This window comes from Hemicordylus capensis, chromosome 1 (assembly GCF_027244095.1).
Source record: "Hemicordylus capensis ecotype Gifberg chromosome 1, rHemCap1.1.pri, whole genome shotgun sequence".
NCBI lineage: Eukaryota > Metazoa > Chordata > Lepidosauria > Squamata > Cordylidae > Hemicordylus > Hemicordylus capensis.
In genome coordinates this window covers 228,410,226-228,429,383 of record NC_069657.1, presented here as the reverse complement: position 1 = coordinate 228,429,383, position 19,158 = coordinate 228,410,226, and the positions used below count along the sequence as shown (strand labels likewise).

General features: G+C 42.7%; 1 protein-coding gene across 6 annotated transcripts in view; it reads left to right on the top strand.

Annotated features, from left to right (window-relative positions):
• The window catches only part of MLPH (melanophilin), a 214,227-nt gene extending 197,320 nt beyond the window's left edge, over positions 1–16,907 (top strand). For all 6 annotated transcript variants that reach the window (XM_053283111.1, XM_053283113.1, XM_053283109.1 and 3 more), the window contains 6 exons: positions 4,347–4,502; positions 7,057–7,149; positions 7,849–7,941; positions 8,818–8,875; positions 13,158–13,255; positions 14,367–16,907. In XM_053283111.1, the coding sequence (XP_053139086.1) occupies positions 4,347–4,502; positions 7,057–7,149; positions 7,849–7,941; positions 8,818–8,875; positions 13,158–13,255; positions 14,367–14,393 (525 nt within the window). In that variant the 3' untranslated portion in view covers positions 14,394–16,907. The remainder of the gene's footprint in view (positions 1–4,346; positions 4,503–7,056; positions 7,150–7,848; positions 7,942–8,817; positions 8,876–13,157; positions 13,256–14,366) is intronic.
• Positions 16,908–19,158: the final 2,251 nt, after the last annotated feature.

Here is a 19,158-nt window from a genome sequence, read left to right as displayed (position 1 = left end):
CTATGTACTTCCGGACTCCTTATCTTCCTGCTGTCTCCCATTCCCCACCTCCTGCCCATTTCTTCTGCCTTGTGTACAAGTTAAAATAACACTCTCTGTGCATGGCGCTGGCAAAAAAGCTAAGGCTTTTTGTGGCATCTCAGGCAAAGTGCTTGAGAGCCATTAACACCATATAGAGAGCCCTGCATGACTCACTGAAAGTATAAAGGCAGTGAGATAAAGGCACTCCCCTCCATTGAGCTTAAGTAATGGGAAGGTGTTGGCCAAAATCAGTGGAAAACTAAGATGAAACTTACAACTTCATCCCACTGCGAGACTTCAGTGGGATTGCAGAACAGGAGCAAGGGCTGTAGAGAAAGCTTGAGGAGCAACTTCTCACTGTAATTTTTTTGCGTGGGAGTAGAGGAAAGACACTGCAGGGGAGAAAAAATGAAGGTGGGAGAAGTTCAGTAAAATGATGGGGAGGGATTCCTCAAATGCTTGGGTGGGAGGATTTGCAGCCCTGATGATCAGGAGAGCACTGGTAGCAAAGCAGCAAATCATTTGAAAAGTAGCTCATGCCCTTTTCATGGACATTGCTAGGAAATCCAGGTCAGAGCAGGGCCTGGTACACACTACTAGGTTTAACAAAGGGGCACAAGTCATACTATTGGCAACACTGATTAATTAATTGGAGGATGTAGTTGTCTAATAAGTGGCTATTTTAAACATGAGAGATGTTTAATCTCTCATCTTCATCCTGCCCCTTGCCCAGGGCACTAGTTATCCTAGGGATGGCCCTGGGGGTGCTGAAACAGAGGGATCATCTAAACATGCTGGAATTGAATCAATTCTATTTGTTCTCAGGGTGACAACATGAAAATAATCATGGGGAATGTTCAGACCCATAGGACTAAGCAAGCAGAAAAAGGCAGAGAGCTAGTGCAGTGCAGTTAAGAGTATGAACTGTGAGCTCATTAATACAGAAGAGCAGAGCAGATCAAACGTAAACAAGTCCACATCATGTGGGTAATGAGATACTTCTGGGAAGTCCAAGAGCAAAGCGTGAAGGCAGTCGCCCTCCTCCAATGTTGTCCAAGCAGCTGGCATTTGTTGACATACTGCCTCTTAATATGGAAGTTCCGTTCATGTCACATGATCCCCTTTAAGCCATATAAACTAGTGGTTATAGCCTGTGACGGTGAAGTCCACAAATCTTCCATTTCTTTTGTCCATCTTAAATCTACCTCAATTCTAGAAGGCTCTCCTGGACTGACCTTGCCATGCTCCCTCCCGCAGCATTTTTGAGAAACATATTTTAGAGAGGCTTTTAAAAAAAAATTCACTTGTTCTAGTTTTTAATTTATACATTTGGTTTTATATGAGTCTATTTTAAACTGAGTTTTATTCACTTTATATTGTTCTATTTGTTCTATTAGTATCAGCCATCCGGAGCAGTATTGCACTGAAGTATTGCACATATTTTGAATAAATATCAGTCAATTTTATTGGATGACCCTGCATTGGGTGACCATTGGGTGAGAGAGGAGGAAAAAATTATTTTCTGTTCACACCATGCATAATTTCATTAACTTTTTGCCATAGTGTGTGTGAAGGTGGGAGGGAGGGTCTCTGACTCCCAAATTGTTTTTGTTGCCCTTTAGGCACTTTTCCCAGTCCTGTGATAATTTTTTTTTGAGATATGGTGGCCTTGAACTGTATGTAGTAGTCAAAGTATGGACAATCTGAACCTATTCACACAACATGAGGCAGCTTGTGTTCTCTGGGGCATCAGGAGCCCTCTGGTCCCAGCTGCTCCAGACCTAGGTAGCCCAGCTCTCGTATCCAGGTCTTTACTGAGGTAGAACAAATCTACAGTTCGTTCTACCTCAGTAGGCGATTGTGTGCACAATCACCCCAGGTAGCTGGTAGCACCGTTTTAGGCAGCGAGCCAGGAGGAAGGAGTGGCCGCACAGAGCAGAGCAGGTGCAATAGTGAGAGCAGCCATTCTGCTGCTTGTGCAGTGCATGCTGGGCTCCTGGAGGACCTAGCATGGGTTTTTCCCCTCCCGCCAGCACTCTGCTGCTCACCGCCCCATGCTCGTGTGGGCACGGGTTGTGATGTTCTGTCAAACATCCTGTTTGAATGTGTCGAGGCAGTTAGGAGGCTGCCTCCCCACCAGTCCTCCCCGGGGTGAGGGTAAGTGGTTGTATGCATGACCTTACTGGGTGACATGATGTGCAGTCCTAACAGAGTCAGGAGGGTATAGTGGCCCTGCTGCTGTTTGCAAAGAAGCCACAGAGCTGCTGGGGAGTATGCTGGTTGCACAACCAGCATTACCGTAGTTTCTCCCATTCACCACTGCAGACCAAGGCACAAAAAATATCTATCTAGTTTTTGCAAGTAGGTTCCAGAAACCATGGACAATGAACCCCTAATGAAACCCTAACCCTCATAGAGATAGGAAAGGCTAGAGTCACAGAAAGAGATAAGAGGTTGATATTTGGAAGAATGCTTGCAAACTGCAGGCTTTTTTACTGGGGTGCACCCTGAGATCTCCAAACATACCCACTTAATTTTTTATGCTTATAGCTAGCAGACAGGTAAGCATGTCTTCATAGAAGACAAAGGAGCAAAAGCTCTCAGTTCTGCCTTGGGGGGAAATTGCATCTCAACAGCTGATCACTGTGCATGACTTTATCATTTTATGTAATTATATCTGTGAAAAGGTGCTGTTTTTCAAGCAGGAAATACAACAAAGGAAGCCATAGAAAGGGGAATGATAGGCCTGCATCTGTGAAAGGAAGGTTCTAAACACATGATTGGAAGAATACACTCTGCCCACATTGGTCTGTTCCTCTGAATCTGTTTTCCAAGTTGGTATAAAAAACCACAGATATACTAAATGTCCGTTTAAAAGTCTCATCTGAACTGGCCTACTGAATCTCATTTGTCATTTTGTTGCCCTTTCACCTAATTTAGAGAGACCCTTTTGGAGCAGGTTGCTTGGGTTTTCAGTATCCTGAATAATTTGCCAACTTGGTCCCTTCACTGGTCACCAGGAAATTTACAAGCAAGTCAAAGAAAGCACCAATCCCAATCTTGGAAATCTCCACTTCTTATCTCCCTCCATTATGAGAGCTTCCTGTTTTGTCCCTCTTCTCTGCTTCATGTTGCTTAACCAGTCACTAATATGAAACACCTTTGCCTGCCTCAAGCCAGAGAGAACCAGTGCTAGTTAGTGTAGACCAGGGATTCTCAACGTTGGGTCCCCAGATGTTATTGGACTTCATAATCAATAATTTTGATTTCAATAATTCAATAATTTTGTTATTGAACTTCCATAATCCCCAGCCCCAGTGGCCTTTAGTTGGAGATTATGGGAGCTGACATCCAATAACATCTGAGGACCCAACATTGAGAATCCCTGGTGTAGACAACATTGGGCCTGATGTGTCAATGATCTGACCCAGCAAAAAACAGCTCATGGTGTTCATATACATTCTTTGTGAGGGCCAAAGCCATGCATGTGGTTAGAGGAGGAGTGGTGGGGCTACAAGACCAACAGGAGAGTTCTTTTTTCCCTACTTACACCACTGGACACATAGACTGTTTACCATTGTCAAGTATCTAGAAAGAGCCTAGTCAAATTAATGAGCCCATTACATGCTCAGCAAAATGAGACTTGTATTTTACAATAAGCTTTCTTGTGGGTTGTCTTCAAAATACTGGGAAGGCAAGGGAATTGTGTGACTATTTTGAGACAGAAATCTTGCTGAGATTTATAGAGACTGAAGTTTGGAGCCAACAGCCTCGCTCTCCACAGGACTAGAGATCACTTAAGTGAGTTGCATGTGAACAGCGGAATGCATTGTGAAGCAAAAAGGTCTTCAAGCAGGGGCCTAGGGAGCTCACCAGCTGAGGGACCAACTCTTTCTGGTGGCTCCCTCCACTTCATGTTATGCATGTGCGGCCATGCTCCTATGTATGATGTCATACACAAGGGAGTGTGGTCACCAGTCTCAAGATGGGTACACTGCTCTTTTGCTTCTTTCAATTGGCGCTTCATTCACACGCCATTGGGGTTGGGTCAGGGGGTGAATTCTTTCTCTGCTCAGAGCAGAGAACCCAAGCCAACCCCAGTGGTGTGTGAATGAATCATCAAGTGAAAGCAGTCAGTCAGTCAGTCTTTAATATGATCTTTGACCAATATCAAAACATATAAAACAAATGTAAAATTTAAACCTAGCCATATTGATAAAGAGTGAGAGCCATGAAAAGGCAGTGCATCCACAGTGGCTAGAGGCATGGGCAGAGTGGGGGCAGACAAGAGGTAGCTGGAAGCTGATTAGTGTTGTTGGTTTCAGGTATACCTTCCTCCTGGAAAGGCCTATGGGCTAGAGAATAAGCTGAGAGACCCCGATGACCATGCCCTGCACAGTGCAACCACAGATTCAGAGCTATCCGAACTGGAGGACAAAGTGGCTTCTGCAATGGCTCAAGTGCAGCACACAGAGAGTGAGGTAATCCTTATTTTCTGAATGCAAAGTTCAATTGCCCCAAAGATCAAAATGCAAAAGCAGAGAAATGTTTGTTCACCTAATAAAAATATAGTGCCTTGCCATTGCTAGCATATGGCCACTGTAAAATTGGAGTAATGCCCATCAAGCATGGTTGGATCCCACATATCCTGAACAATGAGGCTGTTCTCATGAGCAGCAGAAACTGGGCTAAGGGAGCCAGCCCAGTTCCTGCTACTTATAGCTCCCAGCAGCAAGCCTCCCTAAATGTCCCCCACCCCCCGTGAAATGAGCTTAGTGGAGTGTGTGCTCCGCTAACCCCATTTTTTGGGTCATGTATGGCCGTGGTGCACAGCTGAAGTGGAACACGAGGAGTGACTGGATCTTCTCAGTGCAGCCACAGCCTAACTCGACTTATCTGGAACACCTGAAAAAGTGTTCCTAATATTCTGCAGCTAAACACAAAAGCAAAACATTCATTTTGTTTTGTTTAAAAGTAAAAGTTATGTTCTTTACTTCTTAAGAAGAGCGACTGTCATACTGCCCAAGAATACATCAGCCGAGTAACATTGCAGTTGCACAATTTGTATTACACAAAGGTAAGCCCATTATTTCCAACAGTCTTACTCTTGTGTAAAGGAAGTTGCACAAATTTTGCCTTTGTGCAACTTACACAAAAGGTGCACATGCAACATTACTAGGCTGATGTATGTCAGTGTAATCTTCTATGGTTCCAAACCATGCCCAAGGCCTAAACCAGCTACTGGGAGAAAGGTTTTATGGTAGGTACAAGGTGTTCTAGCTCATGATTATATTGATGCTGCAAAGAAAAATGGATTTCATTGTAGAAGGACAACTACTCCAAACTGTATGGACTTATTTCTCCACTGGGATGGTTTGTGTTCCAGCCCCTGTGAAGTTATTTGGGATAGAACAGTAAGTCCTGTTTCCTTTTGGAAACCTACATTTTGTTTCCTCTTAGAAGCTCCAATGGCCTTGAAAAGTGATAGTATATCCTGTATAGATATACTCTTCTATATACTAGAACCTGTATAGTTCTGTGTTCACTAGTTTGGGCAAATGAAACCAGCCCCTCCCAGATCTAGTGTTTGGAATTAGTAAATCATTTAGAAGTATCTGACCTTGCAGAAGCAGGGATTTTAGCCATCAGAACAAAGGCAGAAAAATACAACCAGCAGCACCCACAACATCTCAGCTTCTTTAAGCCTAGCATTGAAGGTTCAACAATCAACAATATGTATTTGGTGTTTGCCCATTTCCTATGGTGGTACACTACCCAACAAAAGGAGTGAGATGGAGCTTGATTCTAGGTGGAAACAGCTGGAAGAAGAATGCATGGCACTGAGCAGTCTGCTGAATCTCGCTCATCTTCCAGTAAAGATTACATGACATGCAAGAATGGCAGAAGATGATCTACAATACCACAACCAGTCCATTACTGGTCCAATGCAGACAACATATGTGAACATGAAGGGGAAGAGTGTGAAACAATTAGAAACACAATAGAAGAAATCTCTAAGCTTGTAGTCACAGAAGATATTTTGTGCATCAACCTCAAATAAACCAACTGAGAGGCTGAACATGCATCCATGCAATGGAATGAGAGACATCCTGAGAAATCACAAATGTCTAAGCCCCTTGAACTAACAGAACTGAAGACAAATCTTGGCCTGCTAATCCTGACTGGTATGTTTTATGAAGCGCTGCAGGGATGTGGGCAGCATGTTTGGGCATACCTGCTCCATACAACAATGAGCCTGAGATTATATGAGGTAATCACAGGTTACATACGGTGCAATGACAAGGCAACAGGAGAGAAGACTGATTGACATTGACACCCCTTAGAAATATCTGGACTTTGTTTGTGAAGCACAGGCCTGCTCAACCTAGCCCCCCCCCCCCGCTGTTTTTGAACTACAACCCCCATAATCCCCAGCCACAGTGACCAGTAGCCAGGGATTGTTGGAGTTGTAGGCCAACATCTGCAGGAGGGCCAAAGTTGAGCGGCCCTGGTGAAGCAGCTGCAATAGTGCTACATCCCCAGGTCCAAACTAACAGCTTGGGTTAGCAGCTGATGGGTGTCTGAGAGTGCTGTCCCTTCCAGCAATACATACCAAGCAAACCAAACCAAACAAGTATGATTTGAAAATATGGTGCTGCTACGATGCAGAAACTTCCTACTCACTAATAGGAATTGTTTCCTTTGGGAAGCAAGCTGGAGGACGACAACCAAGACCAATAGGCCTGCATGTTGTACAGCAATTTCTGCAACAATGGGACAACAGCTGGAGGATTGGGGGAGGGGGGTGTCACATTTTCCCCAGTGTAAAGCTGACAGAGGCTCTCCTGAGCAAGAGGTTGGCCTATGGAGGCACTGTGAGACACAACAAGCTAGATGTACTCGCAGAGATGCAGAAGGAGGGGCTCTTCATACTTTGGTGCACTACCAGGTAACGAGAGATGGCTTTTGGCATGACAAGTAATGGTAGATCATTCACTTTTATTATGGACTGATGTGTACTTGTTTGTTCTTAAGGTTTCCGATATAGAATCCCGAATAGCTGCTCTGAGTGCTGCTGGACTGACAGTTAAACCAGTGGATAAGTCCAAGAAAAAATCAAGCACCCAGGTGAGTCGTTCTGTATTTCATAAAGAATAGTGATGCCAAATCATGATTAAAAAGAAGAAATCCAAAAATCAGGATCATGTAGTTAAGTTTGAGAAAGCTCTGTGATTATTATAATCTCTTGTATTACACCAACGCCACCTCCACCACGGTACATATATATACAAATATATATGTACCGCTTTTCAACAAAAAAGTTTCCAAAGCTGTTTACATAGAGAAATAATAATAAATAAGATGGATCCAATCAATAAAATTCCACCTGCAACAATGGGTTGATACACTGATGTATCATCCTGCCTGACCCACATTGATTGCAGTGTGGATGTGTTAGGAAGACGTATCTATGCTGCAGAGAGCTTTCCCACTGCTGTTGCACACAGAAGGGGGCAGGTTTCCGAGATCTTCTTTCCTTCCAGAAGTGCCGTATGCCTTCCAAAAATGTGTTCTTGAGGATTTCACAGCCTGGAAGGCACAGAGCACTTCCAGAAGCTAAAAAGTAACGGTGGAAGTGTGGGAGCCAGAAGCAACGTGCTGTCCACACTGTGCACAGAGGATCAGCCAACAAATTTGAGGGCAGCAGAAAAGAGATGGGTGGGCTATATGGCTTCACACAACTAAACATAATTTGCCAGTATCTAGCTGAGTCTTTTTGTACTCCAATGAACCAGAGCAATGTTTTTCATTTGTTCCACATGCAAGGTCTTCACTCTCCAGCTTCCCAGGAATGTGTACAACTCTCCAGAGGATCAGAGTTCAGACTCTCCTGTTACAGTATCTCCTGATGACTTCAAAGTGAGTGCTAGTGCACCCTTGAAAACTAATGAGACACTCAACTGAAGGCCACAGGGCTAGAGATGTGCCAGGAATGGAAAATATGTTGGTGGGGCTGGGTTTGGTTCCTAGTTGGAACAGAGCACAAGTATGAGATGCCATCAAATCACTTATTTTGGAATAGTCTCATTGAAGTGTGTCAAAATAATCCTAGATGACTGCAAAGCAACTATCCAGTGAATTTCTGTCCAGTGTAATAAAGAAAGTAATTGCTCTGCAGTATTGTCAGCCATCACCCTGACCAGGACCCTGAAAGGTCATTGGATGAGGAACCCACAGCTAGCCAATCCTCTATCCCAGAGTCTGAGATCCCCTCTGTGCTGTGTCTGGGACCCCTTTTGTGCCACTTGGTACATGAGCCCACTGCCTTTTGGACGACCAGGAAAAGGCCCTTTGTGCTCAAGGCTATCCCTCACAGACGACCAGGATGAGGCTGCTCCTGAGATGGACCATACCTCAGGACCAAGCTCCCAGGGGAGAGACACCATCATTCCCCCATGCCCACCAATTCTCAAGAGCACCACCATTGCTGAGCCCAGGCAGAGCAACAACTGTGACATTATAGCTCACTTACCCTGCCACATTCCACAGACACAGCTGCATCTTCCCAATGCAAGTTGTTTGAGCCCACTTGCACAAACGCTGAAATAGTGCATGGGGTACAGCTTGCATTTGAAGGATGCAGCAGCACCTGTGGTCCACAAACAGCCCACAGGACATCCGTCACATAAGTGTGAAGGTTAGCAGAAGCTGGCTTCAGCTATGGGAGAACAACTGCTGTGAATCCTGAATTATTTGTTGGTTTGTACTTACCCTAACTTTTTTTTTTCTTTTTAGGTAATGTCTATGCCACATGTATTGAGGAGAAAATTCACCTCTTCTCTAGAAATTGCAGGTAAGATTTGTGTTCATTTCTGAAATTAATGGGAAATTAACTGGTGTTGGGCAAAGAGTTTTTGAAAAGTTGTCAGGAACCACCCAGAAGGCAGGTTGGTTGGAAGCAGCTTGAGTATTAATAGTTGTAAAAGGTATAGTGAAAATTGAGTCATAGTCTGTTGATTACCTCTAAAGGCATGGACACAATCTGCCCTAGCCACAAAGAGAGGAATGTTCTGAGTAACTGAAGAAGCCTCAAAACCCCTGTCCAAAAGTCATTCTTTATAAAGATATATGATAATAAAAAACAGAAAAAGTATTAAAAGTCACCACGATGATCTGTAAAAGTCATCAGAGATCTCCTTGGAGTATTCTAAAACTCTTACCTAAATGTGCTAAGAAAAAATTCCAGAAAAGCTTCAGCTCAGCAAATTTCAAAGTTTTTGCCATGTGTTTCAGCAAACTATGAGGCTAGTCAGAGCATGCAATCCCAGTTTTGCACACTTGTGTGAACCACCAGGATTGGGACCAATCCTTGCAGCTACATGGCTGCAAACCCTCCTAAGAGCCTCCCTCTTAAATGAGGTTAAAGGAGCACTCATTTGATTGATCGTGTGTCAGCACTTAGGCGGGAAGGGGATCCCAATAAAGTACCGCACACTTGCGTGGTGCATTATTGGAGTTCTGGGGGGTGGGGGGCGCGCAACAGCATGTCCTGGCAACCCCAACCCTAGGAGCTGCAGTGGGAGCTGCTGTGGGTGCGATCCGCCTGCCCAGGGATGAAGAGCTGCTCGTCTGCGGGGAAGGCGAGTCAAACCCACTCTCCCCACAGAGCTCCTATATGTGAGGTCTTCCTTCTTTCATTCTAAAACAAACTTTTGCTGACTTACAGCCAAGTAAAAATACAAACTTTTTAAATAGGTTAGGACTCACATATGGGCCTGTCTATGCCAATACTCCTGTGAAGGCTCTTAGGGCCTTATTCTGTTAATCTGCTCTGTTGTAAAAGCCTACGCAGGCATCCCCAAACTGCAGCCCTCCAGACGTTGCTGAACTACAACTCCCACCATACCCAGCCACAATAAATTGTGGCTAGGAATGCTGGGAGTTGTAGTTCAGCAACATCTGGAGGGCCGCAGTTTGGGGATGCCTGGCCTACAGTATGTAAGGCTATGGAGAAAGGCCTCTCTAATTTAATCAGCATGTTATATTGTTTATTGTTCCAGTGTGGTGTTGTACTTTTCATCTTGTTACCCACCTTGTGACCTTGTGTGAAAGGCAGGGTAAAGAATATTAAAACAAATCAAAGTCTGAAGTTTGTAGCTCCTTTCCTTTGACTACTCTGGTTTCTGCTACTTTCAGTTTCGCCAGTGCTGTAGTCAAAGCATAGTCTGTGCTTCAAAAAGAATCAAACCTGAAGAATGGTAGTTGTGAGTGACAAAGACACTGGCTGACATTCAGATTATCCCTGTGTTGTGCAGCAGTGCTGAGATCCAGACTGCAGCTTTGTCATCGCGCAAATAGGGGAAGGGACAATTTTCTTTTCTCTCCCTTTCCATCTGATGGAAGGGGAGATCTCCCTTTATATTATGTCCCTGAAGGTGATATTCTAATATGGAGGTCCCCAGACTCCCTTACATTACAGTATGTCCTGAGAGTCACACAGCTCTCAGGGATATATTTCATGATGCACAATGGGCTTCAGAGGAAAGAGAAATGACTGAATATTGCCCCTTCCCCTCACTTACATAGCAGTGCAATAGTAGTCTAGAGTTCAGCACTGCTGCACCCAGGCAGTGCTAGTCTGGATGTTGCCCATTGTTTAATGGTATCTTAAGAGTGTTGAACACTTGAAATGCACTATGTAAATGCTACACATCATTTCATGCTGATCATAGATTGTATCTGTTGAAAGGGCGTTAGGGAATCACTAAAAGCACTCCCACTCTTTTGCAATTTAAAAATGGATGGTAATAAGCATATTTCTTGATCTAGGTCTAGCAAAGTCTCCTCTCTGTATTAAGGAATAAGTCATCAGTCTTGCTCATAAAGGACAGGAAGATAACTTGGACCCCTAATTCTTTCATTATGCAAATAGAATGAAAGTACAGTCACATGACGCAAGGAGAGGCTCCTAATCGCTCACAGTTTCCACAGAAGAAGCAAGAGAGGCTGTATCTTCTTGTCCATCTCCCTCAGGTCAATGGCATGCAGAAGGGCTCAAGGAAATATGCAGATAGGGAACATTTGGAATTGGGCTCCAGTAAATTGGAACATTGCTTGGAAGAAGCCCAAATGTCTGAACCAGTAACCCTTTCATGGTGCTGCTAGGATTTCAGAGGGAGACTTGATAAGAGTTTAAAACTAACACGTCATGCCACGTCATCCCCAATCCTAAACATTGTTGCACTGCCATACATGCCACACAACATAAAAGTAACATTTTGTAACTTTGTTGAGGGGGTGCTGCCAGTATAAAGCAGCGGTTTGCACAAGGGGTCTGAGGATATGGGCTGAATTGTATAAATGCAAGAAGCTAAAGAATAGGACTTCGCATCACGTGTTCAGCACTGAATTGCCCTGCTTTATATTTATTTTATAATTGTGCTCTATTTCTGGAAAAGTTAAGTGTCTTCACATTTCAAGTACAGTGGCTTATCGATACACTGTGCAGCCTCCCATGTGTGTTTAGCACACTGCGGACGTTGCTGCATCTTCCTAATGGCAGTTGCAGAAGTACACGCTTTGCCCAAGGGAGTTGCACAATTGGATAGCCATTGGAAATAATGGCGGTGCAATCATGCAGCTCACTTGCACAATTTCAGCATTTCTTCAAACGTGCTGCTATTAGGAAGATGTAGCAGCACTCGCAGTACACTAAATGCATGTGGGAGGCTACACAGTATGTCAGCCAGTGAGGCTATGCTCACGATTGCATGGGCGTATGATCAAAAGACTTCTGCTGGGAGTGTGGCTTGCACCCGGATGATTCACACTGCTCCAAGCATTACTGTGGATCACCAGAGGTATGGGTATCCCACAATGCGCTGTGCTCTAGGCGGCCATCTCTGCATCCTCTAAAAATATTGGGCTTCAAAGTTGGGCTAGGTGCCATGGCAGCCCCAAGATCAGGCTGAATCCTGGCACTGTGCACACAAGCAGCCTAAACCAGGCTGGGCTGCCCTAGCTTGGGTTAGGCTCATGAGGACAGCCTTAATGTGTGTAAACTGGACAAAGCCTTGAAAGGGCTGGGTTCAACATAGTGTAGGAACTGTTGGACTTGAACCAAGAAGATCTGAGTTCAAATCCTCCTTCAGCCATGAAGCTCACTGGATGACTATGGACCAGTTGTCATCTCTGAGCCCAACATTTCTCACAGGTTTGTTGTGAAGATAACATTGGGAAAGCGTCACAGTGGTATTATAAAAGAGTAATGAAGTCCTTTTCTACAGGGTTATTTTGAAGTTTAAGATGTCCTTATGCCCTCTAAATCTCAGGAATAGAACCATCTTATGAGGCTGTAGGGTTCTTAAGGCCAAAGTTCAGTTGTTTCCTTTATTGTCTCATTGCGTTTTAGAGACAATTAGATTTAATCCACAGTCGTTTACATCACAGGAGGATGTTAAATGTTAACTCAATTGAGTGGTACTTTGGCTTGGTATAAATAATTGCATGGTGTAAAGAGGATTGCTGTATAAATGTGTTTTGAACTGATACCAGCTAGGCACTTTCTGTACTCGCCTTGCGCCACATAGTGCTACTTCATCGTTTTTATTCTCAAGAAAATATCAGTCATTTCCATGTTCCAGAAATCAAACCATTTCTCTGGTTTCTGAACTCACTGTGCTCAGGACATTACGTGTTGATGTAGCATAGTGGTTAGAGAAACTAAGTTAAAGATATGCACATAATGAATGGATATCTATGCAGTATCAGGCAGTTTCAAAGTTGTAATTAGCTTTTTAAAAGTGGTTATACTTGGGAGATGGGGGCGGGGGGGGCCTGCATAACACCAGACTGATAATAAAGTCCAAAGTGTTGCAAGCCCTATCAGAGCATTTCACTGGAAAAAATTCCAATGAAAAATGTGTCCAATATCAGCAGATGATTCAGTACAATACTGAATCATATTGGTATTGATTATATTGAATAGTAGGTAGTTCTTCTGATGTAATTGGCTTGAGACACTCCATCCTTCCTGAGTGTCCATGCTAAACAAGCACCTCGAAATAAATGTAACTAAGCATGAGAAGTTTTATTTTACCTTCCCATAACAATTGTAACTTTTTTAATTTTTCAAGGCAATGCTGACTCCTTTGCTCGGAACTCCCATTACAGAGGATCTTTGACACAGAGAAACCCAAATGGAAAAAACAGGAAAGCAGATCGCATCTTTGCGGCAAGTTTTTGAAACCTAGCTCATTTCTTTCCTTTATGTGGCCTAAGGTATCGAACAGAGGTATGACGATGATGAATATTTGTATGCCGCTTTTCAACAAAAGTTCCAAAGCAGCTTACAAATAAATAAATAAAATAAAATAAAAATGGTTGCCTGTCCCCAAAGGGCTCATAATCTAAATAATAAATATAAGATAGACACTAGCAACAGCCCCTGGAGGGATGCTGTGCTGGGGATGGATAGGGCCAGTTGCTCTCCCCCTGCTAAATAAAAGAAATAACCACTTTAAAAAGTGCCTATTTGCTCAGTTAGCAGAGGTATCTCAGTTAGCAGGGGTAGTAAACTAATTAGTGTTGTTTATGGATACCAAAGAAAGAAGGTGTGAGTTCAAATCCTGTTAGTGTAATTCACCAAAAACCCAAATGCAAGGCAATGGGAGAGTGAAGGAAACAAGAGGTCCCCCCCCACACACACAAACACCCTTGATATGAAAGTGTATATAGTTCAGAATAGGGAAGATGCTGTTCATTTATTAGCCCAACCTCTGTTAATATGAGAGTGTGCAAATTTTTGAATTATGTAGGACTCTTCAATAAATGTCAGAAAAAATGTAAAGAACACTGAAGCTTAATAATGTAGCAGGTGATTACCTCATACAAATATCATCCCCCAAGTGTTTCATACTTAAGATGCATCAACAAAGGGATTGTGGGTAATAATGCTCTGGGTCAGTTCAGACAGTGACTGGCCCTACTCCCACATGATTAAGGTGCACATGTTTCCCACCACAAAACACCAATGCACTCTACACGTGTTCCAAGAACTATGTGATTAAGAAATGGCATGCTGTGAGGAGGTGGTGTGCACACTCATGTTGTACTCACATCTTAATCACATTGGAGCAGCACCCAACAGCGCCCTTTGAATCTGACTATTTTTGACATTTCATTACCAGCCACATCTTTTAAAATGTTATCAAACAGGACAGGGACCCAGCAGCCAGAGAGGAATGGAACTAATGTGATGGAATTAATGTATTAGATAAATGAGCTTTGCATGCTTTTGCTTATTGACTTCAAAAGTTTCACTTCAGTGTTTTGATACTTTACAGAAACCTGTGATGACCCATAGGTCTTGAAAATGATGACATCTCCTATGGCCAATAACATGAGCTCAGCTCAGGGTTTCATTTCCTGAGTCTTCTCTTCCTTTTATCTTCCTTTTCACCTGGCCGCCTGTGTCATGAAACAGAGGAAAGAAGCAAGTTACTTCTGAAAGGAATTGTCTGAAATGGAGTCCTAAATTCTTTACTACAACACCAGAACCCACCTTACTATAAGAAATTTGTTTCCAGAATTTACTTGAATACCAACTCACAGCATCTGTTAAGCAGGACTAGCAACTTAAGAATGAAATCCAGTGGACCCATGGTTCTGCTCCCCCATCCCCGCCCTCTTGTCCATATTCACATGTAATGGACAGGAAGAGAACTGCAGTCATGGAGACTGCAGAGAGGAGGGGGAGCTGGCTGTGTGGGTTTCCTTCTTGACTGAAGGACAGCCCTGGCAGCCAATCACAGCCGTGAGGGAAGAGCTTCCTCCTTCAACTCCAGTTGCCGCATAGTGGGACTGTGGTGCCACATTCACAAGTAACACTGGCACTGCAAAACTGGAGTTAAAGGCGGCAAAAATCTCTACAAACCAAAGGTACAAATTGGAGTCTGGGTAGATTTTCGGTCCAAACTGCAGTTGCATGCATTCGGATGTACACACATTTCAACAGGAGGCCCCTTCAGCTCCAGTTTCATGTTACATGTGAATACAGCCTCTAGCTGAAGGATTTGCAGTTGTACCCAGATGGGTTCTTGCCTCCCTATCCAATAGATACATGAATAAGAAGCTTCTGAAAGCAGCTTGCTAGCCCTAATTCATGTCAAGGATTAGGGCAGGGAGTAATACTCAGCTGCATACTAACCATGAGGAAATTGCCATGATAAGTAGGTGGTAAGTTCTAGTTCATGTGCCCATATAATGCAACACATGGTGACCAAATGTGATGGGCTGTTTGTAACACAACCTTTGCAATTCCATGTCCAAGGAAAATTGTACCACAAACGATATGGTACTTTTTCATTCTACCCTCCTATATGTATATTCATATTTGGAGCAGAAATTAATATTTGCATTAAATACAACATCTCACAAATTTTCAGATTTCTAATTTTCACATTTCTAAATCCTGACTCTTTTATTTTAAAAAATGAAGGTCAGACTTCATTCATGAAATTTTAATGTAGTCCATTCATAGCCCTTGCTGAATGCTAAAATGTCCCTCCAAATTTGAGATTCCAGCTTTCAATTCTGTTTGTTATCACATGCTAATTTCTATTCTATGCCTGTATTTGCACCAGTTTTGTAGCAAGACATCCCATATGCAAACTCAGCAGATCTTGGCACCAGCCTTGGATTACTGGAAGACATCACTGAATTATTGGAGTTGGAACTATGCTGAAAGGAACTCTTGGTTCAACATGTGCACCAAGAAGCCTCTGAACCCAGCAGAAGTCAGTTGTCTAAGGGTTAAGACAGATAGACATTGTATAATGCATGCATTCCAAGGCCTTTGTTTGGGCAAAAGAGGTGTGTTCAAGGCACTTTCACCACACTTCAGAATGTGTGTCTGTCTTCATCCCAGAAGGACAAACTGATATCATCTTGACCTTGAAATTATTGGGTCCATTGTTTTCTGGCAGTTCTTCTGTGTGATTGGCACTGAAGCCCATGGTGGCACCAGTGTTCATATTTTCCCCACATGTCAAAGGTATACAAGGGAATTGGGCATATGTCCCTATGTCTTGTTTCTATAGTTTTAATCTATGAAAAGATGTTTCCCAATCATAGAAAGCATCTGACTTCCTGTGGGGGTAACAGACCCAAGTTTCTCTTTCTTAGTGTAAGCTGCTTCCGCTGTGCCACTGCCAGTAACCATCTCATGCTAGAAAATATTTTCCAGTTGCAGCTGTGATATTGCAGCACCTTGAACTATGCAATATTTCAACCATTTATCTCTTATTTATATGTTGCAGTCAACCATTAAGTGTCCCAGGTGTCCTCCACTGATGTAAATTAGTCTCAGAGGTGCAATCTACAGGAAGCCACCCCACCACTACTGCCGGGGGTTTCTTTTATCAGGGGGAGCAGCTACAGGTGACTTTGCTTAGACTTAGTAGTGGAACGAATCCCTTTGCTTTTTCTTTCTGAGAAGAGCAGCTGGGAAGATGATTATTCGGGGCCAGAGGAGCATGCTTGTTTCTGCACTGCTGGGAGTGGAAAAGCAGCTGGGAGAAAAGCAGTTGGGAGGAGCAGATTTTAAATGGACATACAACTCTGAAGAAAAGAGGTTAAACAGCCGCCACCAACTGCTTGGCCCACCCTCCATTCAGTCGAAAGCCACTTGTAGCTATTTTAACTGATTAAAGAGAGCCGGGGGAGGCGAGTTGAAGAATCAAAGAGCTACATGCAACATACAGTTTTGTCCTAAAATACAATATACTTGTCTTCCACCTCTTTCAGCTATTATCCCTGTATATAAAATGTGTGTTTGTGCTAATCACACAATAAACTTGACATTGTGTTCCTAACAGTGATGTTTATCAAGACGTCTTGTTTTCTTTCTTCGTTTTTGTAGGCAGATGGAGAGCATGTGGGAACAATAGAATGTTTACTGCTCTGTTTGCTTGTCTCAGTTAATGCAAATGTGTCATATTCATAAAAGACATATATTTGTTGATAAAGGAAAGCAGAGTGTCCCTGAAACAGAAGGTGAAAAATTCAGGTCGTAAAAAATTATTATTATATTTATTACATTTATATCCTGCTCTTCCTCCAAGAAGCCCAGAGCCTCAAGGAGCCTCAAGTACTACATACTTGAGTTTCTCTTTCACAACAACCCTGTGAAGTAGGTTAGGCTGAGAGAGAAGTGACGCCCAGAATCACCCAGCTAGTTTCATGGCTGAATGGGGATTTGAATTCGGGTCTCCCCGGTCCTAGTACAGCACTCTAACCACTACAGCACGCTGGCTGTGATTAATATAGCATTAATCACATATTTGTATTTCTATAATATGCATCCTGGCTTTCTTTTTTTTTTTTCAAATTCAATTTTTATTAATTTTAACAACCGTAATATTATCATTCATTACAAATACACACAAAAAAGGTGGACTTCCCGCTCATATTTCTTCGTGAATCATCAACTATAAAATTTACCCTTGCTATAATAATAATTCAAAACGTAAATTCAAACCCTTACAAACATAATTAATCTAACCAACCTGCGATTTTTTACTAAATTTCAAACCCTGCTGTCAAGTCCATAGTAGGAAAATAATTCTTTAGATACAACAAAAATGGTTTCCAATCTTCTTTAAAACATTCCAAGTTTTGATCTCTTAATAGTGCTGTAAGTTTTGCCATCTCCGCATAATTTTTATCAGCCAGTCTTCTTTTGAAGGCAGTTCACTGGTCTTCCATTTCTGTGCATATATAATTCTAGCCGCCGTAGAGGCATACATAAAAAATGTTAAATTAGTTGTAGAGATTGCACCTTGTGTTACTCCCAGCAGGAAGGATTCTGGCTTCTTAGGAAATGTCATTTTACATATTTTCTTTAATTCATTATATATCATATCCCAATAGGCTTTAGCCTTCCCACAGGTCCACCACATATGAAAGAATGTGCCTTCAAAATGTCCACACTTCCAGCATTTGTTTGAAACATTTTTATACATTAATGCCAATTTTTTTGGTGTCAGATACCATCTCTACATCATTTTATAATAGTTTTCTTTTATAGCATAACATGCAGTAAATTTTAAATCATTTTTCCATAACTTTTCCCAGGCTGCCATTTCTATATTACGCCCCACATCTTGAGCCCACTTTATCATAGTCGTTTTAACCACTTCCTCCCTTGTCTCCTCCAAAAGCACAGTTTATACATTTTAGAAACTAATTTTTCATCATTTTGACATAATTCCTTCTCAAAATTTGGAGTCTGGTCCTCAAATCCGACTTTAAGGTCTTTCTTATACATCTCATTTAACTGATGATACTGAAACCAATCTCTGACCAAATCTTGTCTTTCAGTTAAGCTTTTTAACTTACAATCCTTTTCCTGAAAATGTAGCAAATCCCTATAGGTACCCCAGCACATTTGCATATTTACTTCTTTACGTGATAAGGCTTCAATCGGAGATACCCATAACGGAGTTTTAGGTTCAAACCAATTTTTGTATTTTAACCACATCCTCATTAAACTCCTTCTCACATAGTGGTTCAAAAAATCTTTATGTATTTTACTTTTTTCATACCACAAATACGCATGTCATCCAAACCTTCTGTCAAATCCTTCCAAATTATGCATCCTGGCTTTCAGATATCCCACAGTGCACCATGTCACGAGCGCAGTGCATTGACAGGATCCCCTGGGAGATGGGCACTCTAGGCTGAACGCAGCCCAAGCAAACACATGGTCCTGGAGCTGGCGTTAATGGCTAAAAGTCAGGGTAAAAAGCTAGGCTAGGCAGCATCTCGTGAGATGCGTGTGAGATCCCGGCAGTTCTCATGCACAGCCTAACCCAGACTGGGCTTCCCTAGTCTGGGTTAGGCTGCATGTGAGAAGAGCCTCATTGTTTATCACCTTGCTAACCTCAGACCAATGAGATCTTTTGTATCTTGTATTGGTTGTGCAAAACTGAGGCCTGGTTCAAACATTGTTCAAATCTAGGTTACCATGATTGTGTGGACCCATGCCAAGGTGGTTTATGGTCCAAGAAATCTGAGATTCCACACTTGGCATGGGTTCACGTAATCACACTAATGCTGTAACCCAGATTAAACCTA